General features: G+C 47.7%; 4 protein-coding genes across 4 annotated transcripts; 2 read left to right on the top strand and 2 right to left on the bottom strand.

Annotated features, from left to right (window-relative positions):
- Positions 1-12003: 12003 nt before the first annotated feature.
- On the bottom strand, positions 12004-14138 carry LOC101771678 (pentatricopeptide repeat-containing protein At1g09900). The gene has a single exon (XM_004975694.3). It carries the CDS (start codon positions 14058-14060, stop codon positions 12282-12284), a length of 1779 nt encoding a protein of 592 aa, XP_004975751.1. The 5' UTR covers positions 14061-14138; the 3' UTR covers positions 12004-12281.
- Positions 14139-14497: 359 nt separating this feature from the next.
- On the bottom strand, positions 14498-18932 carry LOC101771287 (peptidyl-prolyl cis-trans isomerase FKBP53). Its single transcript, XM_004975693.4, has 12 exons — positions 18720-18932; positions 18566-18639; positions 18250-18467; positions 17751-17853; positions 17575-17671; positions 16351-16648; positions 16045-16263; positions 15721-15943; positions 15313-15397; positions 15182-15223; positions 15017-15065; positions 14498-14939 (listed from the first exon to the last, which is right to left on the bottom strand). The coding sequence occupies exons 1-12, from the start codon at positions 18733-18735 to the stop codon at positions 14861-14863; spliced, it is 1503 nt and encodes a 500-aa protein (XP_004975750.1). The 5' UTR covers positions 18736-18932; the 3' UTR covers positions 14498-14860.
- Positions 18933-20763: 1831 nt separating this feature from the next.
- Positions 20764-23052, top strand: LOC111257854 (serine/arginine repetitive matrix protein 1-like). Its single transcript, XM_022828056.1, has one exon. The coding sequence runs from the start codon at positions 21028-21030 to the stop codon at positions 21454-21456; it is 429 nt and encodes a 142-aa protein (XP_022683791.1). The 5' UTR covers positions 20764-21027; the 3' UTR covers positions 21457-23052.
- Positions 23053-24602: 1550 nt separating this feature from the next.
- LOC101770893 (probable signal peptidase complex subunit 2) lies at positions 24603-27343 on the top strand. Its single transcript, XM_004975692.4, has 5 exons — positions 24603-24785; positions 24905-25056; positions 25187-25268; positions 26408-26550; positions 26956-27343. The coding sequence occupies exons 1-5, from the start codon at positions 24678-24680 to the stop codon at positions 27047-27049; spliced, it is 579 nt and encodes a 192-aa protein (XP_004975749.1). The 5' UTR covers positions 24603-24677; the 3' UTR covers positions 27050-27343.
- The last annotated feature ends 276 nt before the right edge of the window (positions 27344-27619 follow it).

Here is a 27619-nt window from a genome sequence, read left to right as displayed (position 1 = left end):
CAGTTTCACGAATTCACCGAATATGTACTGTAGCCCAGATTAATTTTTACCGGGAAGTTATGTAATAATTTCCGTGAAGATGCATGCTTAATACCATTTGCAGTCGATGCATGCTAGTCTCTTCGGAGGTCAAAGACAGCTAGCAGCCAGGTGCATTTGCATCCCCCCTTTTGCTTTTCTTCGTTCCAAATTGCTTCTCGAGGCTTGACAAGTGTGTGTGTGTGTGTGTTGAAGTACACGTACGTGTTCTGATCGGTCTAGGTAGACACCCCTGGTCCAGATCCCTTGCGATCCGGTCTTCTCCGCGCATGTGTCCCACCCTCCGGCTGCGCGTCATGCCTGTGCGGCTATGCCTTCTGAGTTCTGATGACACACATGTACGTGGCAAACCGGCCGCCGGATCGATCGATCTACGCACGCCTGCTGCACGGAATTCAGAGCGTAAGACCGAGCGATCCTGTCTTAATTTGGTCAAGTCGGTAGTGTGTATGCTCGACTCGTGCCTGCTGCACGGAATTCAGAGCGTGTCTTTCGCTGACCAACTAACCCGCAAGTCCGATCCGACACGGGTGCATACCTCCTTCATTCCGCTGGTTCAAGTCCCAACCCACGCATGCGCATGTACGAACCAGCGGCTGACCGATCGATGCAGCACCGGCGCGGAACGAAAGTCAGTGGTCGATTTTCTAGCCGGATGCGCGCACGGAACCACCACATCTCAGCGCGGTAGTCAATCTGGCGCCGGCCAGCGTGGCTCCTTTCCAACGGGCTGAGCCTACTGCCCCCTAATCCGGTGACCAAACCTGAACTCAGAACTCGCCTCGATGGCTCGATCCTTGGGTCACCGAGTCAATGCGCGGGTCCGATGTGTGCTTGAGCCTAACTGCCGTAGCGCTTTTCTAGGAATTTACAGGGCTTCGGACTACTAGTCCAACACGATTAAGAAACACAACCTAATCGCAAGGGCGGACCGTGGACGGAGAGGTCATTGTTTTGAATTTTTCGATCGGCCGAAAGATGGAGGCGGCGGTGCACGGTGCAGCAGGCTGACCGCGAGGCCGGCGCGCGCGTGCAGCACTGGCGGGACGGGGCCAGAATAAATATTGCCAGCGCGTGATGATTTGTTTAGTATTAGCTGGTGGCGCCGGATCCGGATCAGGCTCGCGGGGGGCTACGGCGGGGAATCTGCGGCTGTCGCGAGTCGCGACGCGGGGGGGTCTCCGGCCCGGGCGCCAAGAATCACTGGGACTGGTCGAAGGCGTACCGGCGGGCGGGCGGGTGGGGGCTCTCCTCGCTGATCGGCTGAAAGCCGGCGCACCGGATGTGGCCGCCGATCTGACTGTGAAGAGGAAGGGAAGAGGCGGAGTTTCCGCTTCCGGCTGGGTTGGGGAACGGACCAGCCGCCGATCAGCCAGCTTCCGCATCCGGAACATGACCCCTGGAGCACAGCTGCACAGGTGTACGCCTCTCCGCGGACGCACGAACGCTGGCTCCGACCCTATCCGACTCCCTACGCCTTTTTCCATTAACAGGTCTGAGGCCCCCAGCTGTTTCGGATCATCCTGCATTCCCTGCTGCATACTATTATCCGTCGCTAGTGGAGATAGTGAGACGTGCAGTGCAGGCCTGCAGGCAGCAGGGCTACAAGATGTGGCTTTCCGGCCGCGCGCTTTTCCTGCTGGGATGCCCGCCCTGCTTGCCTTCTACCCCGGAGCGTCCATCACCCACACCCTGTCACGTCTCTGGAGTTTGGAAATCCTCATTGTCTGGAGGTCAGGATGTCGTCTGATGCTACGATCGCCTTTCGGTGGAGCGCCTCAGTGATCTTGTCTTCCTGGACTGCTGCGAGAGGACATGATTCAGGACCAGGAGGCAAGTGATTACTTTCACCAACAATACCGCGTGAAAAATAATGCCGGAGCTCGCAAGCTCTGCTGCGTATGGCGCATTTTATACAGTACAGTATGGGAAAAGAGACCTGCCTCATCCGGTGATCCCTGCCTGACTAGCAGTAAAAACCAGTACTGTAGTACCGTACAGTACTGTACTTGTGCAGTGGTGTACAGTGTACCGTGAGCTGCACGCTTGAGAGCAGCTGAGCTGCACCTCCACACCTGCTCTGTCAGCTAGGGGCATAGGGACCCTGTAGCTGTCCCGCGGTCTCTGACCTGGCCGTATCTAATCCCAGCTGGTCTAGGCGCAAATGGTCAACCGAGTGACAGTTGGTCGGGCCACGCTCATAAAATATTTTCTCATATTTTAATAGGAAAAAAAAAGAAGAGCTATTTTTATCATGAAATAATAGTCTCATACACTCACTTCAAGATTACGTGGGATGACGTGTAGGATCATTCATATTATGAACTATGCGCTAAAAGCTAGATCATTAAAAGGATTATCTTTAAAGTATTTAGAGCTGTCTCATACACTCACTTCAAGATTACGTGGGATGACGATCAATTCATATTATGAACTATACGCTAAAAGCTAGATCATTAAAAAAAATTATCTTTAAAGTATTTAGAGCTCGTACCGGGACCGGAGCAGGGGAAGGGGACCAACTTCCGTGCAGATCTTGGCGTACAGGTACAGTCACAGATTACAGAGCCAAGATTTGTCGTATGTCGTCCAGGCATGCTCGGTTCCTGGTTGGCTGGTTCTGTGGCAGACGCCAGCTGATGTGTGCAGGTACATGCCCTTGGAAACATTTTTACCACCCCAGTCGGTGCATGGGGAGCACTGGAGTAGCACAGCATGTAGGTGAAACACCGATAGAGTTTCTCCCGTAGACCTTGGCATGCATATGATGGGAGTCGGCGTTCGTTGGCAATGCCTTGCAAGTCACGCATCGCCGCGGTTGGCAGCGCGCAGAACGCCTGTGCGGCGTGGCACGAGCAGCGCCTCTCACGCGACGGCGCCGCCGCTAGCCCTGACTCTCTGCTTCCTCAGCTCCGGCCTCTGGGGTGTCGTGTTGACAAACAAAACAATCATATGAAAGGCCTCCGACGGATGCCGGTGAGCGACGGCGACCGTCCTCCGGCTGTTCCTGGTGAACAGGGGTGCCGCCGTGCTGGTCGAAGCCAGCCATGGGATGGACATATTGATCCCTCGCGCGCGTGAGCCGGCAGCGGTTTGGTGGTGGTTGGTTGAGGGCTATGGAGTCAGGGCTCCATTGATTGATTAAGCACCGTGTAGTAGTAGACTTAGGGGTTGCTTGGTTCCAGTCATGAGATGTCATGCCATTGTGGTGTGGCAGGTGTGGCACCTAGAATTGGCGCCACAACCATGTGGCGTGGCTTCCTGTGGCTGGGAAGCAAGCATGCTCTTAGGGTGTGTTTGGAACTATTCCGCTCCAAGTTTTGCAACTCTGCTCCAAACTCATATTGCCAAGCACCTCCAGCTCTAACAATAAACTCAAAAAAAAAAACGGTGGATCTGAGGGGCAACTCCAAAGTTTTTCTGGAGCTTCTCAGACGATGCTCCAAAAATACAGGTTTCATACCTCCTCTTGGAGTTGGGTAAAAATTACCCACCAATACCATTAGTTACACAACGTACCGCTTCGCGAGGGAAAAAAGAATCGATCTCCTGCCGCCGCCTCTACCCCTCGCAAAACAATACCGCCACCGCCCCTTCTTCCTTGCTCCGGCGTCCAGAAATCTGGCCAACTCCTCCCTAGTCCTTACTTGCGAGTAGGCGCGCAGAGCTCTGCCTCGTCGACGTCGGCGAAGCGGTCCTCGAGGGGCCAAGCACCCCGTTTGGGGTCCCTCATCTAGAAGACCTCCCTGGATGACGACGATGCGCTACTGCCACCCCACGCCGGAGACCCTCACTGCAAGTGCCGCTGCCGGCGCCGCGCACTGGTGCACTTCCCGCCCGGCCACCACCGCGTAGCCCCTCCGGCTGCGACACACAAGGAAGACAAGAAAAGCAGAGCATTAGCAAATGAGATGCACAGACGACAGGGGACTCCGCTGGGATCGGAGACCGGCGGTAGGCACCTGAGCGTGAGCAACGTGTTGACGGGAGCACGCGATCTCTGTGTTCCCTCGGAATCATCGGGGACTAGGAGAGTGGCGATGGCGTGCTCTACTTCTGGGCGGCGGTTGTGCTCTCTGCCAACTGGTAGAGCTCAAAAGTGCAAAAAACACAATCCCTTGTTCGATGAAATTCGTCCAAACCAAACACCAACTCGCCCTGAGCCTTTAATCAAAGTTAGAGTTAGTACAAACAGTTACAAGTAATAGATATAATTTTTCTCCAAAGATCAATGGATTGAAAGATACAAACCGCTGGGCAAAAAACATAGGTTCCTTCTAAACATTTAGACTCGTCCCACAGTAACTCAAGAAATGTTGAAACAGTGTAAAGTTCAATCTTTGACCTCCAATTTAAATATCCAAACTCATTTTTCTATGCTCAAGAACTACTTAGATATGTTAACCATATATCATACTTCCCACTTAAAGTGTTCGCCGTGAGGCACTGTAGCAGTAGGGGTACTGTAGCTCGTGAAAAAAAGCACTAACCCCAACCATGGGCAATAGAGACTATTCTGGTCAATTCCTACGATTTCTGGAGCTGGAGTTTACACCATTAGCCAAACAGGTTCATAGCTTTTTCTAAAGTTTATGGAGTGGAGCTACAAAAGGGTGGAGTTAGTGGAGTGGAACTATTTTTTTGAGCGGAGTCGTCCCAAACACGCCCTTTTAACTTAACTAGGTGGTGTCTCGGTCAAGGGTTTCGCCGTGCCTGCACTGGCTCTCTGCTCGCCATGGAGTAGTTAAAGCGAACAGTCCAGCAGAGCTCGGTGAATGTGGACGCTGAACTGAACTTGAACCACCCATTGCCCGTGGTAACTAGACTAACCACGCTAGGAGTAAAAGGTTTTTTGGTTGAGCATTCAATTTGGTACGCAACAGGCAACATCCAAATTATTCGAGCAGATCCTTGTGGCACTCCATCCACTACACACAAGGGAAACGAATACAACCTGGACCGCAACCGAGAGAGGGAACGGGGGACAATGATTTGGCGTGCAATATGGCACTAGGAAGGAGATCGGGAGGCTCATCAGGACAGCTTCGTTCTCCCTTGCTAGTGGGTACACCACACGATGATATGCAACAAGTCCGCGGCGGCAAATAAAACTCGGTTGACTAAACGAACACAAGCCGGCTGGGACCCGGATCGGAACGCGACGGGGACGTAACGTAGTAGCACTAATCTTGCTACATGGACGATGGACCCCCGGGCGGCATGAATGCTGCCGCTGCTACTGCTCGGTGGCGGGCGGGAGCACGCGCACGGCACGGGCGACGCGGCCGCCCCGGCCAACGCACGCTTCGTGTGGCCGCGGCCGGCTCCAGCATTGCCCCCCGCCGCGTGACGGGCGGGTCGCCCTCGGCACCCGGCCGCGCGAACACGTACGCGCCCCGTGATCCCGTCCGTTGCCGTCACGAAAAGCGGCCGGGCGGTGTCGCATGTCGCGCTCGAGTTATTAAGAGGGTGGCGGCGGCACGTCGCTCGCCTACTACCGGTGCGCGTCGCGCCAGCGGCCGTCGGCGGTGGCGCGGTGATCATCGATCGGTGCGGTGAGGTGACGCGACGCGACGCGACGGGGGCATGCACGCACGCATGCCTCTGGGCGTGGCGATGATTTGCGGGTCGGCGCCGCTAGGGACTTGGGTGCGCACGTGTTGCCGCGCGCGCGCCACGCGGGGGGCGGTGGTGGCTGCGGCCTGCGGGGGGCAGAGGCTTTGGGGGGTCGCGTCGCGCGGCGGTCGGCCGGCTTGCCGCTGCAAACGTACGAGCGGGCCTTCCCTGGCCCGGCCGCCGGCCGGCCGGGTGGTTGCACGCACACATCAAGTCGTTTCGATCCCGGCGAGACGTGAGGCTGCGTGCCTGTGTGCCGAAGAAGCGCACGGAAGTTAATTTCTTCGGCAACGAGACGTGGCCAGTTATGTATGGTCGTATGGATGACCAGGACCGCGCGCGGGCGGACCATTGACGAACAGTTGTTATTACCAAAAGTTTTGACCCACCGTTGACGCCTTGACGGGACACAGGGTAGGAGGAGGAAGTGTTTCGATGGCAAAGGGCATTGACGCATTCCGATCCGTCATCTCGTAGTATGCGTGCGTCGGCGATGAAGTCACGCATGACACAAAACTGTCGGAAACGAGCTGCTAACAAGAAACAGCCTACCTACACGACGCCAGCAACCCCGTCCAGGTAGCTAGAAACTTCGTTCTGGACTAGGAAGAGTTCACCGTCCCCTTGGACTCCGATGAGGTCGTTGCAGTAACCAGTCAAAGTGCCGAAAGTGAACTCGGCTACTACTCGATCATACGCTCGATGAAGGCGTCGCGTTTTCAGAGATTGACCGTACCAGCCGCAAAAGCGAGAGCCGACACGAAGCCCGGAGAAACGCACCCACAGGACCGCGCGTTCCCATGGGCGACGCACGGCGCACCACGATCACCACCACGCCCGCCGGATGAAAGGGACGTTGCGGCTGGCCGGAGGGTCTAGGTCCCCGAGCGCCGGTCACCGCCCATGCGTGCTTCTGAACGGGGGGTGGTCGGAGCTTGACCAGCAGCGGGGGCGGAGGGCGAGCCGGAGGAACGAGAGGCGGCGGCCACTCCCGCGCGGGCTGCACCGACGGACGGGTCTCCTACTTCGGCGGCCTGCTGGGGTCGTTCAATTCAAGCGTTCCCATTCGGGCCTCGTGCGGGCCTTCCCAGTCGCCTCCGCCCAGTGGGAAGAATTTCGCCCCTTTTTTCACAAACACCAAGAATTTCGCTTTTACAGAGAGGGATGTAGCAGAAGAAGAATCTGTGCACCCGGGGTGCTCCTGTCAGGTTCGGTACCCGGTGCATTTTCTACCGGACAGGCATAGGCAGCCAATCTAGAAGATTAGACCGGTGTTAGAGAGGTTAACCAGGTACTCTGAACTCAATCAGCACTATGGAAAGTGTAGGGCACTTGGGCTAAGCCAATAGCAACTGAATCCCGTGCCTTTGGTACCATGGAAAGTGTAGGGCACCAATAGGTCAAATTAAAAGCCACCCACAGGAATGCAGGAAGACGAAAACAACAGTTAGATCGTGAAAGCGTAGGTAAGAATTGGTCAGGAAACCCACTGCAACGCCCACGGTAAACGCTGGGGAAAAACAGAGAGAGAAGAAATACACTAGTCTACTGCATGCGGTGCAAGCAGCGTGATATTGGGCAGGCCCGTACTAAGTTTACAAGGCCCTGGTGCAAATAAAAACTGGTGACCCTACGTATTTCCAAGATACAAATAAGAAAAATGCAGTTATAAAATGTAATTACCATAACCATTAATGCCTCGCAGGCTCGCACTAAGTCGTAATTTTACTAGATGCCGATTGCATCTTCATCCGTGTCAGCCTCATGCTGTAGTTGTCGATGGAAGGTGAGAGACATCATAACCACATACTCTGTTTTTATAAATGTTTGATTTGATTGCCTGAGCTGTGAGCTGCTGAGCTTGACGTAGAAAAGATTGGATTGTAACATGAGCTAATTATTACTTAAGGTGGCCCCTCGAAATTGGTAGCCCGATGCAGTTGCGCCACTTGCACCACGTAATGTACGGGCCTGATATTGGGAGCTTTTTGGTATTTAATTCGCCATCTTGGCTGCTACTGCTGCTAGGCGAACGACAACTCCTCACCATGCCAGTCGCTGACGGCGACACGGCTGCAACAATAACGAAGTTTTTTCTAACCCTTTGCAGCGAAGTAGTGCACGGTGACTGAAACGAACGGCAACGGCTTTCAGACAACGTTACGCTGGTGGCGGAACGGGCTCGCCCGAGTCGCACGCGACGCCGACAGTGCAAGGTGTCAGTGTGTACTTGACGAGTCTTCGCTACTGCTCCTACGGGATGTTTGAATGCGAGGTACTAAATTTTAGGAGGGGTCACATCGAATGTTCGGACGTTAATTAGGAGAACTAAATATGAGCTAATTATAAAACTAACTGCAAAATCCCTATACTAATTCGCGAGACGAATCTATTAAACCTAATTAATCCATCATTAGCAAATAGTTACTGTAGCACCATATTGTCAAATCATGAACTAATTAGGCTTAATAGATTCGTCTCGCGAATTAGACTCTATCTGCGTAATTAGTTTTGTAATTAAACTATATTTAATACTTCTAATTAATATCAAACATCCGATATGATAGGTACTGAACTTTATGAGCATGTATCCAAACAGACGGCTACTAGTACTACCTATCGGGCTGCTGCTACTAGTACAACGAGAGGCGGTCAAACGGGACACGTCGTCACGACCGACGGAGGACCGGGAACGGAGACCGCGGCCCTACGGCCACGGGGTGCAGCCCGTACAGGATATGAAACCGGCGACGGCAACGTAACGGCTGTAGCGTACGCAGGTCAGCTCGCCGGATCCGGCCGGTGCGTCCAGCGTCCACACAGCAACGGTCGTCGTCAGAATGTGAAAGGGCGGAGGGGCAGGTCCGGGTTGACGCGGAGGATGTCAACACCATGCAATAGGCTTGACCACCAAACAAACCGCGGGGTGTCAACGAGGCCGGGTGAGGAGCTCCGGCCACGGCGCGTAGACGCAACCCGATGGGTGAGGAACGGACGATAGCAAGCTTCATACTAGTATATGACAAGTTGGCAATAACATGGGGTTTTCTTTTTAGGGATTTTGACAACATGGTTGACAACGTGCAGCGGCAGCAGAAGCATCGGCCTGCATCCAGATCTCGAGAGGGCTTTCCGATTCCAGGTCCAGGTCCGAGCTACCATGCCGTGGTACGTCGCGGTCCGTGGTCAGCGAGGGGAGAGCGGGTGGATAAGTAGCCATCGAGTAGCTGAAAATGCTCATGGAGTTTGAACAGTGGCTCACGAAAGATGACAGCCACACGAACACACGGAATGGGTATGCTCGTCGGCTCCTCCAGTCCAACATCTCAGCTGTTGCTGCTGCTTCCCCCCTCTGAAAAGAAAGCAGAATAGTAGATACATCGATGACCAGACCAGTAGAGCAAAAACAAGTCGGAGGGAAAGGCCAGACGGTATACTGTTATGATCGAGTGGGGCCTGAACCTTTCACAACATGTTGGTGGATAGGCAGCTTTACCGACAACCGACTGGAAGGACATTCACATGGTGTCTTCAGATACCTGGCATGATTTACTGGGAGCAATGGGCTGTTTTGAGTGGAACAGAACCCCAGCAACGAGCTTCAGGCCCCGGGAGCTGATACCAGTTCTGTAGAGGGAAACTGCAAAAAAACAAGATGATTTGTACAAGTGACACACACGAATGAGAACTCATCAATTCAAGATTCAAGGCCCATGAGCTGAGATACTACTACCATGCCATGTTGCTACTTTGGGCCTCTGTAGGTGTAAGATACTAAAAAAGAACGCTGAATCAATAGGAGGCTGGGCAGATATTTTCCAAGATTCCACTTAAGAGAATAAAAAGGCTTGAACGCACATTACATGGCAACCTGAGTAGCCAAGTGCAGTACATCCTTTCACCACTTTAGCACTAGAAAAAAGTGCTGTACACACCACAGACGTGGTCAAAGTAAGATGATCGTCCATATGAGGAGCAACCCAGGGATAAGGAAAAGGTGATCATGCATTACCCAAAATTTGATCTTTCCAGGGCATCCAGGCTGGAGAGCTTTCTGCAGTCGTGCAGACTCTTCACAATTAAGGAATTACACCATAGCATAACAAGAAATTTCAAATGATACTACATGCTAACCTAGACTAACAAAGTCAAACCAAAACTCTTCACAAGTGGGCAAGGCTATCCAGTCTAGGGTGTAAGATTTAAACATGGTAAAATGGTAATCGCACTTGAAGGTTGGACCGATTTTGTACCATGGATGTAAGTAGAAGAAAAGATATGAACTCAATAGTGAAATGAGACAGATAATGCTGTACCAATAACCTTATCATGCCGTGGTACATCACGGTCCGTGGTCAGCGAGCAGAGACCAGATACAAAAGCAGCCAGCGAGAAGCCAAAAATGCTTTTGGAGTTTGCACACTGGCTAAAGAATGACGAGCAGCAGCAGCAATACAAAACATACAATGCCGTATGCTCGTCAAGGCCAATATCTCAACTGCTTTTTGAAAAGAGTAGAATAGTAGATACATCGATGACCAGACCACTAATGCAAAAACGAGTTGGAGAGAAAGACCATATGGTATATTGTTATGATCAAGTGGAGCCTGAACTTTCACAACGTGTTGGTGGCTAGGCAGCTTTACCGCCGACAGGAAGAACATTTAGATGGTGTCTTTAGATACCTGTCATGATTCTCTTGGAGCAGGGGACTGTTTTGAGTAGAACAGAACCCCAGCAACGAGTGTTCAGGGCTTCAGGCCCTGGAAAGTGGCAACCAAATCTGTACCCTCTAGAGGTAAACTGCAAAAACAAAACATAAATTCAGAAATTTGTGATGTTTAGCTTACCTTTCGTTTTAGACTTGTGCAGCTGATACGCACAAAAAGATTCAAGATACTACCATGCCATGTTGCTACCTGGACCTCCGTAGGTATAAGATACTACTAAAAAGGAACGCTGAATCAATAGAGGGCAGATATTTTTTTTCCAAGATTCAAATTGAGAGAATAAAGGTTTTAACGCTTTGTAGACAGCAACCCGAGTAGGGAAGTGCAGTACGACCTTTCATCACTTTAAAACTAGAAAAAAAGAATTCTAAGTTAAAATAGACTAAACCAGCAATGTTCAAACACACAAATTAACTTCAGTGGACCATATTTAGAAGGATTTATCCCCTCTGAATCAACCAAGGTGATGACTATACGCACCACAGATTTGGTCAAAGGAAGATGATCATCCATATGAGGAGCAACCCAGAGATAAGTAAAAGGTGATCATGCACCTTAGATTCGGTCTTTCCAAAGCATCCAGGCTGGAGAGCTTTCTGCAGTCGTGCAGACTCTGCACAATTCAGGAATTGCACCATAGCATAACAAGACTTTCTAAATGATACTTTATGCTAACCAAGCCTAACAAAGTCAAATTAAAACTCTTCACAAGTGGGCAAAGCAAACCAATCTAGGGTGTAAGATATAAACATGGTGAAATGGTAACGCCCATGAAGGCTGGACTAATTTGGCACTATGGATGTAAGTAGAAGAAAAGAATGAACTCATGCTACGGCCATAATAATGAAATGAGACGACCATCAGATAATGCAATATCTATAATATTAGTGCTTATATTACTTCGGTTCAAAGCATATAGCTGCCTTATCTCCTAACTGCAGTAACAAAAAAAGAAAAGCCATCCACGTGTAAAGTTGCAGCACGAGTGTTCGAGAAAATATGCAGCACTTGCATAGTTTCACTTAGGAGCCAAGAGGTTAATATAACTGCCAGGTAATATTTACTCCAATTCAATTGGCATAACGAACTCAAAGAAAGAGCATGAACTTGAAAATATCACCAAGAGGATTATCTTCAAATAGCAGTATAGCACAAACATGGGGTCCAGGACACCTTACAAGACAAAAATTACCATCAATCAGAAGTAACTTGAGCTCCAATTGTATAATGATTCTTTAAATGTTATTTCTGTTACACTAAAGTAAGAAAATCAGAATAGGAATTGTCACATTAAGGCCTCACTTTTTTCAAGTCTTCTAGTTTAAAACAAATAAACACTTACTATACTTCTCTCATAGGCCTAGTATCCATTTTCGGTTTCATATATAACCACTCAAAATTTGACCACTTGTTTCTAAACAAAGTACTCCAGGAACTAGAATACTATATAGGTGCAGGCCTACAATATCCCTGCTTCTTAAACCAGGATGCACATTTCAGCTTAGCTTAAATCCTAGGGCAAATATCTCCATCGAACAGAAACAAAGAATGATGATCCAAAATACAATTCTAAAACAACTTATATTTTGGATATGAGGGTGCCTTGACTAAATGTGCATCCAGAAAGTAAAATCAAATCATGTTTATAATCCAATATGCTCATATTCTGTAAGCATGCATGAAAATTTGCAACTACAATCAGCCAAACAGGCATGATATTGGACAGCATTGTTACAGAAAGAACTTAAACAGATGGACAACTAAGCTCTACACTACAACATGTCTGAAGCAAAGGGCACTTACAATCAAAATTGAAGCAATGTGTAAGTCCTAACCTACTCCACCGCTATATAAAATGTAGTTAAAAGTGCAGACATCCCTCAAATTAATCATGACTCAAGAAGAGTGAATATTTTGATCTAACAACAAAGCTTCATTCTTGATCAAGCTGTTAGAAAGAACATTTCTAGAGCACAACTTGCTTAGCAATTCTCTTGCCTCCTTCAAATAGCCCTCATATGCCAAACCTTCAATGAGTATAATGTACGACAATTCATCAGGCATACAACCACAGGACACCATATCAGCAAACACATCGATAGCATAATCTGTTTTCCCATTTCTGCAAAGCCCTAACAGTACTGTGTTGTAGAGTGCAGCGTGGGGTGGTGCGCCTGCACCTTGCAGTTTATGAACTGCCTGAACCACCTCTTCAATTTTATCCTCTTTATTCAGATACTCAGTTAACAACTGATACATTTTATCTGAGTTGAATCCTTTGCTGGCCATTTCATTCAGCAACTCAAGGGCTTGTTCCAGCTTGCCAGCCTTGGCAAGTCCACCTACCATTGTACTGTAAGTGATTGAGTTAGGATTGCAGCCTTTCTCAGGCATTTGCTTAAAGACTTCAAAGGCCTGCACAATCAATCCCTTTTGACACAAGAAATTAATTACAGTATTGAATGTCCCATTATCTGGGATGCAATCATTCTGGGTCATTTTAGCCATTAGCTCCTCAGCATCCTCCCATCGCTCAGCACTGCACAGACCCTTGAGCAGAGTGTTGTAGGTGACGATATCAGGTTTACAGCCATAGGATTGCATGTTGTTTAGTAACTCCAAGGCACTGTCCACATGCCCTTGCTCACAGATCCCATTGATGACAGCATTGTAGGTAACAACATTTGCCGCGCAGCCATGTTTGGACATTTTCTCTAGATACCGAGTAACCTTCTGGAGCAATCCTTTCCGGCACAACGCATTGACGATCACATTGAGGGTCGCCTCGCTCGGCGGGCAGTTCTCTCGGACCATCTCGTCAAGAAGCTCATCAGCATCCTCCCATCGCTCGGCGCTACAGAACCCCTTCAAGACCGTGTTGTAGTTGACGGTGTTGGGCTTGCAACCCCTGGAAGGCAGGCTGTCGAGGAACTCGCGCGCCTGGTCCACATCCCGTTCCCTGCACATGGCGTCGATGATGACATTGTACGTGACGTTGTTGGGCTCGCACCCCTCGGCGCGCATGAGGTCGACCAGCTCCATGGCCCGCCGGTGCCCCCTGGCCTTGCACGCCGCCTCGAGGAGGATGTTGTAGGTGACCACGTCGGGGGCGCACCCGCGGCAGAGCATGCCGTCGAGCACCCCGAGCGCGTCGGCGACCCGGCCGCGGTCGCAGAGCGCGTGGATGAGCGGGTTGTAGGCGTAGGCGCTGCTGGCCCGCGCGGCCGCGGGCATGCCGTCGACGACGCGGCGCGCGTCCTCGAGCAGCCCCGCGCGGCAGTACCCGTCCACCAGCGCGCCATAGGTGGCGGCCGTGGCATCCGGCCCGCAGGCCTCGACGACGCGCGCGGCGTCGGCGGGGCGGCCACGGCGGCAGAGGTCGCGGACGAGGCGGTTGGCGAGGGGCACGTCGGGCGGGCGCGGCGAGGAGCGGACGAGGCGGAGCGCCGCGTCGAGGTCGCCCCGGTGGACCAGGGAGCTGAGGCGGCGGTCCGCCTCGTGCAGGCGGCGCGGGGGCGGCCTGGTGCTGGTGCTGGGCTTGGGGAGGCCCGGCGGGCTGGGCTTCGAGCTGCGGACGCGCAGGCGGCGGGGTTGTTGGCCGGAGGTGGTGGATGAGGAGGGGGAGAAGGGGAGGAGGAGAGCGCACACGGTGGGGGGCGGTGGTGGCGAAGGCATCGTGCGTTTGGATTTCGGCGCTCGGGAAGCGATGGGCCGTGGCTGTGGCCGCGTGGGCGCCGAGCGCGCCGCTGGGTGCGCCACTGCCAACTCATCCGCTCTACTGGTGAGGGAAGTCGCGTCGTACAGTCTGCTCACGAGTCACAAGGGCGCTCGCAAATCGCAATGGCAGATGGCAACAAGGCGCAAACCGCAAGCTGATCCTGCTGAGACATGACCGTTACCGTATTGAAGGCTTGAAGCCCTCTCAGGTGTCGATCTGAACCAGAAGATTTGGGTCTCACTCAGGCCAAAGAATGATCACAGATCTAGGCAAATGGTAAATATGGAGCACGCGGAAAGAAAAGGAAGGCCATCCCAAAATGCTCGTATTTTGCAATGAGTGAAATTAGGCTTGGAAAGCTAGCAGCAAAACCCAAACAACTCCAGCCAGTTACTTCTCTCACAAAGTTTAAAATGATTTTGGAGGCAACAGGGTGCAACTGAAATTCTAAAACACAGCAACATAAACTCTACTAGTGCTAATCATTTCACTCAGTAGATGATCTAGTCCAAACCGGACCAAAAGGAATCAACCACGGCAAGATCAAGCGCAAGTAGGGCAAATGTTGCAACCCGGCAATTAGCCTGAATAGCTCCAGTTTACAGTAACGATAATGTCGATAAAAATGGCTTGGAATCAGCTGAACATGTCCCTACGGCTATGAAATAGCACTGCAGAAGGAAAATGGTGCACTCCAAAACTTTCGAAACTGCCTCAGTTTCTCATGGACCTTCATGCTATCTTGGTCCTCAAAACTTCATTTCACGTTCACTAGCTCCACATCAAAGATGAGAGTTGAGTTCTGCGGTATCGGCCCCACTCTCTGGCTCCCGTAACTACAGAAGCAACAAATCAAGGCTGGATTGGAACAACCACTCGCTGATAGTACAAAGCAATGTGATGGATATCTTACCCCATTGAAGGTGGAACGGTGAGTCTCCTTTTGTCACCAACCCGCATACCTGTTAACAAGCACCAAGCCAAAAGCATGAAAATATGCACTGCAACATGATTGTGTGTTTGATAACAAGATGAAGGCTTATATACAAGTCTTTCAAAAAAAAAAAGGCTTATATACCATTGACGCCGACGTCCCATCCTTTGATAACCTGCCCAACACCTGCAGGCAAGGTATCAATTAAGTCAACCCCAATATTGATCTTGAGTGATGGTAGAAAGCAAGACATTAGCAGGAAAAAAAACAATTACCTAGTCTGAACTCAAATGGTCTTCCGCTAACATTGGAGTCAAAAATCGTGCCATTCTTTAGCTTGCCAATATATCTCATAGCAACCTAAGGAAAAAAGAGGTCATACTTATAAAAGTCAACATGAAAGTCAGATAGTGGAAAGTTGCCTGATCATCCCAATCTATCATAATTATACAAATCATGCAACTAATGCTCAGATGAGGATACTGAAACTCGAGCATGCAAGTCAGATAATGGAAAGTTTTCTATTTGGTCCAATCTATCATAACCATGCAAAAGCAAGCAACTATGTGAAGATACTGAAACTCGAGCATGCAAATGTCAGCATTGCCTAGTCAGTGAGAAATTGCAATACTAAAATGGTAGCTTGGAGAGGATCATCCCATCAAGAAGCCAGAAATGTTTACCTTCTTTCCATTGGTGGCTTTTTTACCATCAGGCTTGCCCAGCTCCATCTCCTGAATTATCATACCATTGGCAAAAGTCCGTGTTTGTAGTGGCTCCTTCTTGCTATCTGACTCTACAAGTCCAGTTGGTGACTGATTTTCACTTCTGTTTGTGTCCTGCCCTTTCTTTTTCTTGTTCTTTTTATTAGCCTCCTGAGCAGTTACAGCCTCACCATCTTTGTGACTGGAATTAGGTAGAAGGTAATGTTGTCAAACAGTGTAGAACCATGTGAAAAGCATTTCAATGTAAAAAGAAAAAACAATGCAGCACCTTAAGATACTTACATATTGTTTTTCTTAGCAGATTGCTCATCAGTACCAGCCTCAGAAGCACTTGTGTTCTTGTTTTTCTTCTTATGTTTTGCACTGACAGGTTCAGCTGAAGCATCTTGTTGCTTAACCTCCTTTACATCATTGTTCACCTTTCCGTTGTCCATAGCAGTGCTTTTGTCCTTGGTCTTTTTCTTCTTCTTTGATGCCCCATCATTTTCAGCCTTTACATCCCTAGAACCATAGGTAAATTTACAAAGTATCAGAGCATGTTACCACACCAATGACAAATTCTGGGGCAAAAAGTGAGTTAGCATGTACCCTGAAGAGTCACCACGATCTGTAATGGCTCCACTTTTCCTTTTCCGGTCTTCATTGCTAGCCTCCTTGTCTTTTCCCCCTTTTTTCTTCGAAACACTCTCGGAACTCTTCTTTGATTCAGAAAATGATACAGGAAAGCCATCTTCATCTTCACTTTCCAAGGATTCAGTAGCAGGATCCCTCACAACAAGCTGGAGTTGAGACTTATCACCATTTTCACTGCTCCGCTTCTTGTTTGATCCCTTCTGTACTTCACCCGCAGAAGGCTTGTCATCCTCTTGAATTTCCTCAATAACAACTGCAAAATTTAGCAACAGGTAAAGAAACCCATGAAGGCATAAAGCGATCCTGACTGGGGTAAGGAAAACCAAACATCCCTTGCATGAGGTAATGCCAATGCCAATGAGAAGTGCAACTGAAACTAGTGAAATAAATGGTAATTCATGATTTCTCTAATGCGATAGGGAAAATAGGGCTGTAGTTTGTAATATTAATTCCACATAAGCGTGTACATAACCTCACCATGCACATTTGAATACTCGAATCGATGTATACAGAAGTAGAATATATTCCAATACAGTACACTTAACAGAATGCAAATACTGCTATTCTTTAGGTACATCAGGCATTAAGCACCAACAGAAGTGCAAATCAACAATCCTGGCAAGTGCCAGATTACCCCACAGAATGTAGTGTTTCAATCAACTAAGCTTAATATGAAAGGGTTCTAACGCTTTCTGCAGCTAAATCATGCATATAGTTATATAAATACTTTAAAGGGTATTAAGAGGAGGTATGTGACACATGAAGTAACCCCGAGAAGTTACAGAATAAGTTTCACTCTGGCAATATGCATAAGCAAAAGAATTCCAAGGCATCTTTTCATGATAAATTTTATAATGTATATACCATTTGTTAACAAGCTCCTGTGCAAACATCAAATCAATGTTACATTTATTTTCATCAGTTATTCATTGGACATAAGCATTTACAATTTCCTGCCCCTACCAGTTCATATCACAGCTTTGGTTCAAACGTTCTCCCTCTGTCAATCCCAAAATACAAGGCTACACCAACACTAATGACTACGAAAGGGAAAATAGACCTAGAGATAACTAAATTTTAAGGTCCAAAGCAACGAGTGAGAAGGAGAATCTAGTTATATGTCAGGGCATTCTTTTATTGATTATATGGCAGGGCAATGGAACAGTATGTAATGCTTACCTGAACTTTTGCCCCTACGCTGATCGTATGCCATCTCTTCATCATCAGACTCTGAATCATAGTCTGAATCATCTTCACTGTCTGAATATCCCATAACCTGACAGTAACATACTAAAATGAGTTCTGCACCAAGACAAAACATGTGTATTACCCATGGTCATCTGGTCGATCATTACCATGTTATTGTCATCATCATCTACCAAGAAACCATCCTCGTCGGAGCCTTGAAGAGAGTCACTCTCAGCATCACTGTCACTCATATCTTCCTCGTACGCATCACTGACAAAAACACTTAAGGAAAAACAAGCTCCACAACAACAATTCCCAACACAATGAGCATCCTACAGCAATCTACTACAACGAAAGATAAGCAATTGAAATCATCCTACAGCATACTAGAAAGAAAGATAATCAATTGAAACCATCCTGCAGTAATCTACTACAAAGAAAGATAAGCAATTGAAACCATCCTAAAGCTACCTACCATAAGAGAAAGAAAGGCAATCGATTGAAACCATCCTACAGCAACCTAGCATACTAGAAAGAAAGATAATCAATTGAAACCATCCTACAGCAACCTAGCATACTAGAAAGAAAGATAATCAATTGAAACCATCCTACAGCAACCTAATACAAAGAAAGAGAATCAATTGACACTAATGCAGCAGAGGATACGCGATGTAGTATCCAACAAGATGGACACTCCTCTGCCCAATCACTGAAAAAGTGACTTCCACCTCATCAAACTCCAGCTCCAGGTGGCATGTTTCCGACTGCTCCGGCACCAAGGCACAAAGGTAAACGGGATCCTTGCTCTCGACGCTGCACTGTAGCACACACTTCTTCCGGCCGCCACCCTTCTCCCCCTTACCGGCCTCATCCCCCAGCGTTGCCTGCGTTGCAAATTTCCCATCCAACCAATAAACACCACATTCGTCACACAACATCACAAATATACGCTACCACCGTCAAACCGCGAGAAGAAGCGGACCTGGGTGAGGCGCAGGCGGCCGCCACAGTCGCTGTGGGTGAGCGTGTAGGGCTTCCCCGGCTTAACCTCCACGCCTGCGAGGAACGCGACAATCCAGTCAGGCAACACAACGGAAATTGACAGCAAAATCGGTGGCGGCGGAAACGATTGTTACCCCAGAACGTCGACATGGTTGGGGCGGCTGGGCGAGTACTTCGCGCGGCGGCGGCTTACGGGAGAGGAGACGGGAGGGGGTTGGAGTTGATATGGGCGGCGCTGTGGAGCAGGGGAAGCTTCGAGAGGGTAGTGGAAGCGGCGGGGAGGGGAGAAGGGGGAGCTTCGCGCCGCGGAGAAACCCTAAAGAATGGGGTTTTAGGGGAGCGGCGGCGGAGGGAAGAGGATGTATGGGGTTGTCGTTTTTCCCTTTTGCCCTCGGGCCGTTCGTGGCATTGAGGCCCATTTGGGCCAGTAAACGTTTCCCATTTGGGCTCATGTTCAACAACATCGGCTTCGTAATACCTCCAATGTCTACTACCGTCTACCTCTAGCATATTACACGTGCTTGCAAAAAAAAAAAGCATATTACACGTGCCGTTCACTCTTCCTTGTGAAAAAAAGCATATTACTCTTCCTTGTATGTGTTAATGTTCGTTCTTCCATCCGATGGAGCACCTTTTTCCACATCATATAAGCATTTCACTCGCGATTTGCTAAGTGTAGAGAATTCTTTTAATGCATCTTATAATCTTTTTGTCGAAAGAAAATGAACATCCTGATTAGTTATAATCTTTTTGTCGAAAAGGTTCATCTTTATTCTGGTGTCCCTCTTTTTCCCCTCCCTCTCCTTCATCAATTTTTCGCTTCATCTATGGCCAAAAAAAATTGCTCCATGGTGTGACGAAGCCGTGGATGGGCCAAGTAAGGGCCATGGCCTCCTATGCTCAAAACACTTGAGCTACATCTAAGAAACTTTCATGATACAGCTTGTTTGCTCCCATCGTATTGTTTAATCCTAACTTTGTCCCTGCCTTAATCTTTAATTCGTCCCTGGTTTCGTAGCCTCTTAGCTACATCAAGCTCAAAGCTTTGTCTTTGTTTTGCTAGACCTAGCTTGAATGCTTGATACGAGCATCCACTAAGTTGCTATCTCATATTCGCTAATGGCATATAGTCAACGTGCATTTTCCTCAATATCATTTCCTAGCAATTTTCTATTGCTTTTGAGCAACGGGTATCCATTTATATTTCCTTTTAACTATTTTCATCTCTCTATCACTTTCTTTCTCATATTTACATGGAAAAAATCGTTACATGCCAATAAAAAAACTTATACTCTCATATGCCATCCACATCCACCGATCTATCTGTAACATGTCGGAACTCCCAAAGTTAGTGGCCGTGGCATATGCTGGACTTAGATTTTATTCGTTGACCGTGTAAGAAATTTGTCCTCCTTTTATCCTCCTCCTCCTCCTAATAGACCTCCTCCTTATCCATGTCTAGAAATTTTAAGGGAAGGAGCACCGTGGACTGCATGGAGGTACCTATCACATACTGAAAATTTAAAATGATGACAAGGCCATCAAATATTCAAATATATGCTATTTTTGAAGGTATGAAACTGACCACGTAGACGTAGGGGTGTTTGGATATGAGGTGTTAAACTTTAGCAGAGTCACATCGGATGTTCGGATACTAATTAGGAAGACTAAATATGAGCTAATTACAAAACTAATTACACAGATGGAGTCTAATTTGCAAGACGAATCTATTAAGGCTAATTAAACCATCATTAGCAATTGGTTATTGTAGCATCACACTGTCAAATCATTAACTAATTAGGCTTAATAGATTCATCTCGTGAATTAGATTTCATCTGTGCAATTAGTTTTGTAATTAGACTATATTTAATACTCCTAATCAGTATTCAAGCATCCGATGTGATATATGCTAAAGTTTAGCAGGGGTATCAAGCACCCCGCAGTATTCTCAGCTCGCAATGGGGTCCATATGTCGACTTCTTCACGCGCATTTGGAGCTGCTACGTACCTCCGTGCTGCACAGCCGCGTTTCCGCCATTACTACGCCCGACAGGTACCTGTCGTAGCTTCGCCACAGCCTACACGCTACGGTGTGGGCTCGCGGCTTGTGGGCTTTGTGGTCATCCGGATCGGCGGCGGCTGCCGGCACAAAGCCGAAGCAAGCCATCCAGCACCCAGCCAGGCATGTGCCACTGCCACGGTGCCACCTCTCACCGAACGCACCTAAAAAACACCTTGCAGTGAGAACCCGAACCACGCGTCCAGCTCCCTCTCGCCTCGCACCAGCTCATCGCAGCTCCGCCCACGCTCAGCGCCCTCAAGGCAAGCTTCACCTTCCCACCTCCCCTCTTCCTACCAGCCCCGACCTCTCCCCCAATCCCACCACCACCAGATTCGCCTCGACGCCCCCCCTCCCCTCACCTTGATGCCACGCCCCCTCCCATGGCGCCACGCCCGCGCCCGCGCCGCTCGGCACCCGCCCGAGCCGCGACCCTGACCACCCTCCTCCTCCCGCTCCTCCTCCTCGCCTCCCCGTCCCTCCCCCTCTCCTCCGCCGCCCCCTCGCCGCCCTCCTCGGCGGTCCCCGCCACGCAGCGGCAGGTCGCGTCGGCCTCCGACCCCCCGGCCTCCCCTCCCCCTCCGGCGCGGCGGGCTCCGCGGCCGCGGCACCGGCACCGGAGGCACGCACCCCCGCCACCGCCGCCCAGGCAGCGCCGGCGGCGGCTCAACTTCGGGGAGCGGCTCGGGATCGCCTTCGCCGGCGTCGCCGTCGCAATGCAGCTCTTCCTCGGCGCCTTCCTGGCGCTGCGCGCGTGTCAGCTGCGGCGGCTCGACAAGGCCGAGGTGTCCTCCTCTACGCCCCTCACCTGACAGACCGCTCCATTCCCCGCCTCGCCCGCGCCAATCGAAACCCAAGCTCGTCCGGGTGTCAGGTCCGTGATTTATTTGTGAGCTGATCTGATGCCGCTTGCCGCCGCCGCCGCTGCTGTAAAGGGATCCAGGGTGCGCGCAGTAGCTGCACCTGTCCATGTTGGACGCCATTCTTTTCGTTCTTGTTGTACTAGTACTACTACCGTGTACAATCTGCTTCTGCTCCGTGCAGGCTCTAGTTGAGAGGCTATGTGATATGAGAGTTGCGCTGCTGCTTTAATTGTTGCCGACTTGCCGTGCGTTACCTGATCTAGATGGTTAGCTGCTGCTGCTTCTATATGATGTTCCAGTGTTAGAATTGCATACTTCAGGCTTTTGAGGTTAAATGGGATTCGATTTTCAAAGCGATTTGTTCCAATTATTGCACCGGTATGACATAAACTAACCTGTCAGTTGCACTTTTCTGTTTTCACAATCAAGATCATTCCATGTGGAATGATTGAGTAAACAATCAAACATATAATGTGCGCTTAAGGCCCTGATCCCGATTCCCACACCGTCCTGGGACTCGTATCACAGGAGAGCTTGGTAGTTTGTAAGATTTTTAATTTTTTTCTCCATGCTTTCTTTCGTTGAATGCCTATTACCATCTCATAGGAAAGTGCAGGATAATTTGAGCATGGTGATTTTTTTGCGAAGTCTATCTATTGAACATAACTTTTTTGGGGATTTGAATAGTTCATGTTAATACTGCTCCCCACTCCCAAAATTCAGAAGAAAACATACGCAGTGCCTCAATTTTATTTTTTGAAGCAGAAAGACTTATCTTCTTACTTATGCACAGAATTCCTTAAGATAAAATTCGTTGGCAGTTCTTCAATGGCACCTTTTCATCTTATGACAGACTGGATAATTTTCTTATGTTCTGTGTTGCAACCAGTGACATCTGGCACCCAAGTAGTCAAAGGTTACGCAGAGACATGAAAATGTTATGGGATACGTCTCAAATAACTGAAATTCTCTGTCCATTAAACAATGCAAGGAACCAAATAATGTTTATTGACTTCGCAGTCTCAGTCGCTGGTTCATTTTCGCAATCCATGACTGAACTATGCCCCATGTTTTGTTCGATGTTTTATGTATGCAGACAGAAACAGAAGTGTATGTATGCCTCGTTCTACTCAAGAATATGTTAAATGCATTTGCTCATAGCTGCAATTTCATATGAATTTCTCAGCAGCTATTCTGACTAAATAGAAAAAAGAAGGAAAACCTCAACAGCTGTTCAAGATCAAATGTTTTGATTATGAAATGTATGGGAACAGATGGCGATGCATGTGAGGGACAAGTTAGTCAGTAGTTGTTCACTCGTATATTCTGGCATGCATCTGGGACAGCTCGACAAATCTTATCTTTTTATAGTGCTCAGATCTCCCCAGGTCTTGACATCAGAAATGTTCTGGCCTCGAAAGAGCAGCTGTCTGCTGAATTCCAAAACGTGGAATGTTCTCTTGACTGGTGCTGTATTTGAATTCTGACGACTCTTTGTATCTTTTGATGGCATACTTTATTGTGAAATGGATGCAGTTTATAGAAGGATCAGCTGAGTGACTATTGCTGCTCAAAATTTCAGTATTAATTGGATGTCCATAAACTCAGTGTGATATAGCACCCTGGTAGCTTCTGCTTCACTGTGGACTTATCAATCAGGACAGATGTTAACATGGTTGGCTAAGTCTGTACAGTAGGCTAGATTGTTGTTTGAAAAAGAAATTCTTAGATATCATTACGCACTGTTCAACTTGCCAAAATGCCACTCGTTTGCCCAATTTTTTAGCAAGAACGGCGAAGTTCTATTGCATAGCGTAAAATAATCAAAATCTTGTTCGATAACAACCTCGATGACGAACGGTATTCTGTGCGATGTTCTCGAGTAAAAGTCTACCGGTGTTTTTCTAGTGGTTGTGTATATGAGTATATCAGCTTGTTAAAAAATCAGAACTTTATTAAAGCTTTCTTCGTATAGAAAAAATCTCAGCCATTTTAGCCCTATTTCTCATTTTCTCTTCATCTCTCTCTCTCTCTTCCAGCATTGGTGGATTTTGAGGTAAATTTAACATGAGAACCAATCTAGAAGTTTTTTTTTATGTCTATCTCTCTACTCAAATTCATATATTTTATGTTGTATCTAGACGTCCCATTAAAGAGTTTCATGCACTTTAAGGTCCATTAGAACAAATGAAAATCATAGGTAATTTGGAGAATTCTAATCTTATAGGAAAATTTCCTATATGCCCATTTGAAACAAAGGTTTGCATGCTGTAATTTCCTTCGAATTACTACAGGATGCATAAATTCATCAAAAAAATTGGAGAGAAAACTAGATATTGGATCTCATGAGGTCCTATTAGAAACTTTTCTACATTTGGAGTTTGCAAATTTCTTGCAATTCTAATCCTACGTCTTTCATATCAATAGGGTCTTGAAATCAATATAAAAAATGTTCTTAAAAGCCATGAGTTCCAAAAGACAAAAAAAAAATCATGTTCCGGGTTCAAAACATGGTTTGAGGGGCGTTTGGTTCCCTTTGCTTATTTTTAGCACGTGTCACATCGAATGTTTAGATACTAATTAGGAATATTAAACGTAGACTATTTACAAAAATCATTACACAGATGGAGGCTAAACGGCGAGACAAATCTATTAAGCCTAATTAATCCATCATTAGCAAATATTTACTGTAGCAACACATTGTCAAATTATGGGCTAATTAGGTTTAATAAATTCGTCTCACCGCCTCCACTTATGTAATGGGTTTTGTAAATAATCTACATTTAATACTTCTAATTAGTATCTAAATATTCGATGTAACGGGTGCTAAAAATAAGTAAGAGTAAACCAAACCACACCTGAATCGTCTCCAAAAACATGGCTGGAATCTTTTGAGGGATAGCAGTCCTGATTGCTGACATGGCGTTCCAGTGACGCGTTCCTGATCTCCCATTGGTCCGCCCACTATCCGCGTTTCAGATCCTGTCCAGAGTACCGTGAAGCAACCCTATCTGTCACTGACGAACTGGGTCCCAGTACCTATGAGCCCACCCGTCATAGACTGATCCCGCATATACCCGCGGGTCCCGCATCTCTCGTCTTCCACTCCCCGCTCCGTCTCCCACCACTTCCCCCCTCCTCGTCGACGATCCCGCGGAGCAGCGGCGCAGATGGCGAGCGACGGCGCGGCGGGCACGCCGGCGAAGGTGACCCCGAAGAAGGCCAACCTCCTCGACCCGCACTCCATCAAGCACCTCCTCGACGAGACCATCTCCGATGTACTACGCTTCACCCTAAACCCTAGTCTCTCCTCCCCCTCTCTTCCCCCGCCCCTTCTCGATCGCTCCTGGTTCCTTTAGATTTAGCATCTGACGAGGTGGTTCCGTGGTGCTATAAGGTCGTGAAGAGCAAGGGCTACACGGAGGACACCCGGCTGGGCAATTTGAAGCTGGGGATCGGGGCGGCCGTGATCGCCGTCGCCCTGCTCGCGCAGTTCTACCCGAAAAAGTTCCCGCAAAACCGCGAGTTCCTCCTCGGCTGCATCGCACTATATCCTTTTCTTCGCTTGGTTTGCCCGAACTTTTGCTTCTGATGAGTCGGCGCTAGATCTGATTTGGGTTGAGAATTGTGTGGAATTGCTGTTTTTTGCTGTTGGTCCTTGACTTGGATGTGTCGACACATATGTGGCGCTGAATGTGGTTCTGCTGATCCTTAGCTACACCAAGGAGAAGGATGCCATCCTCTTCACCCACCCTCCTGCGGTTAGTCTCCATCCCCACTTGTTGCTCTTGAATTCCATGTGTAGATCTTACCCCTATTCAATCCGTTTTTTACTTTCTTCCTGACTGTACTGTATCCGAACGAAACTACAATTTTTTTTCAGTTTGTGTATATGCATCTGTTAGATATGGTTGATCATGGATAAGCAATTTTGATACTGGCTATATGAAGTGCTTCTTTGAGTGTATGTGTTCCATCTTGAAATTCTTACCGAGGTGGATGTGTTTTAATAAAAAAATCATTTGACAAAATTGCTGCTTAAAGACTGTTGAATAATGCTACATTCAACCAACTGAAGCGATTGTTCTTCAATCAAGTATCCATGCAGATTTGCCCATGCTGAACAATGTTAAGAAGTTTTCACCTGTTTAAAATTCTGATGACCCAAAATTGCTGCTGTTTTATTTGCAATTGCCTTGGAAGTTTCTGGGTAACTTTTAAGAGCTGTGATAAGTTTCCTAATCCCACTTTATGGACATTTTTTGCCAACGGAATAGCTTTTTCTTATGATTGTTAGACAACATGGATTTTATTATTTACCCTTCTCTCCAGGAACAGTGTTCAGCTGTGTATTTTGCTTCCTCATTACTCAACACATGCCTTTAGTTTCAAACTTTCAAACTATTCAATTTTAGTCACAGTGGCACACTCTGTGGAGTAGTTGGGTGTGGAGTGATACACTATGCTTAGTAGTTGCACACTTGGTCTCATTTTTGCTTGAATGCTAAATAACTGCTTTATTTGATCACGACTTGCATGATACTATAGATATTATCAATTTAGAAGGGAACTGCATTGCATAGTTTAGACAGCAAAAGGGTGTGTATGTAGATGATTTGAGCATTTTGCTTCCAGTGACCGTAATTTCAAATTTACTGGGCTGTCCAGTCCTTGTAGTTACTAAAGAACATGTTTCTAGAAATGGTACTTGTTATTTGCCCCTTTTGGTGTATGTGTTGCTTTTAAGATTGATGTGGTAGTGAATGCCTTGCGTATTAGATAGTGATGTGATCTTATTTTGGTGATTGCCAGTTACTTGAGATGTCTGTTCTTGTTTCATTCAGTATTGTCATATGGACGTGATGTGTATACCTTTGCTAACTTCTGAGTTTTCTCTCAGGGTTCTTTCAACAGCACTGGCCTCATTATTTCTTCTAAGTTACCAAGATTCTCAGACATGTACACTCTCACAATAGACAGTGCGGACCCGCAGTCTATCTCTGCGAATAAGCCAGTCCGTTTCTCTAAGAGCGTGACAAAGTGGTATGTGTACAATAGTTTTCAATTGAGAATTTTAGATTTCTTAATAGTGAGAATGAATTTCTTGTTTTAATCTCAATTGTAGCGAGGCATCCTTCTCTAGTTACATTTTAAATCTGATTGAAATGCTTACTATCCAGCATGCAATCAACTGACACATCGGCACACAAGGCTCTGCGACAATGTTTCTTGTATGATGCACCTAAAACTCCTATGTAGTTTCATAGTATATTAGCTAGTCATCAATGCTGCGCGTTAGTTGAAAATCACAGTGGTTGCTTTCTGGGTCTTATTCCATGTCATGGCAAAATTGTGCAAGCTCAAGTGCATGTACACAACTTTTTGTTTGTATCGATGTCCTAGTTCTTCTGAAATTCACAAGCATACTAACAGTACTCCCTTGGGCAGGTTTACTAAGGAAGGTGTTCTTGTGGAAGGTCTGTTCTGGAAGGATGTTGAGAAGCTGATTGATGACTACAACAGCGAGCGCAAGAGTAAATGAATTGGTAGCTCATGTCTCTGACCATCTGGGAGACATCGGTTGTCTAGGGAAACCCCTCTTGTGGAAGAGAGCTTAGTCTAATCTAAACAGACATTTTTGCATACTGTACTGCTTGATCAGTGAATGAATACCGTTCAAGACATAGACATTAGGTCTGTGCTTTCTGTCGTGTCTATCAATAACTATCTGGTTACTCTATCGTAGACCATGGTATGGGCTTGCAGCCGGTTCATTCCGTGCCCTTTGCACTGGAGCAATTTTTGAAGACAAATGAAATAGCCGTTGAATCACGTATTTCTTTACCTCAACCGCTTTAAGTGTTTACTTTGGTATGTTAGAATACAAATCTGAATGCCTAAAGATCATGCACCAGCCACCCATGTCTCTAATCTGGTGCGGTACACAGCAATGCAGCGCAATTTGCTAGTGTGTGGAATGACCTCACAGCTTGTACTGATATTCTTGTAGTGCAGGCGTGCAGCACAATTTGCTAGTGTGTGGAGCGAGGTCACAGCTTGTACTGATATTCTGGTAGTGTAAGCGCCAGTGCGCATCTCTTTGGTAGATGGT

This window comes from Setaria italica, chromosome VII (genome assembly GCF_000263155.2).
Source record: "Setaria italica strain Yugu1 chromosome VII, Setaria_italica_v2.0, whole genome shotgun sequence".
NCBI classification, from domain to species: domain Eukaryota; kingdom Viridiplantae; phylum Streptophyta; class Magnoliopsida; order Poales; family Poaceae; genus Setaria; species Setaria italica.
The sequence above is the reverse complement of the archived record's forward strand: the minus strand, read 5'-3'. Positions and strand labels throughout refer to the sequence as shown.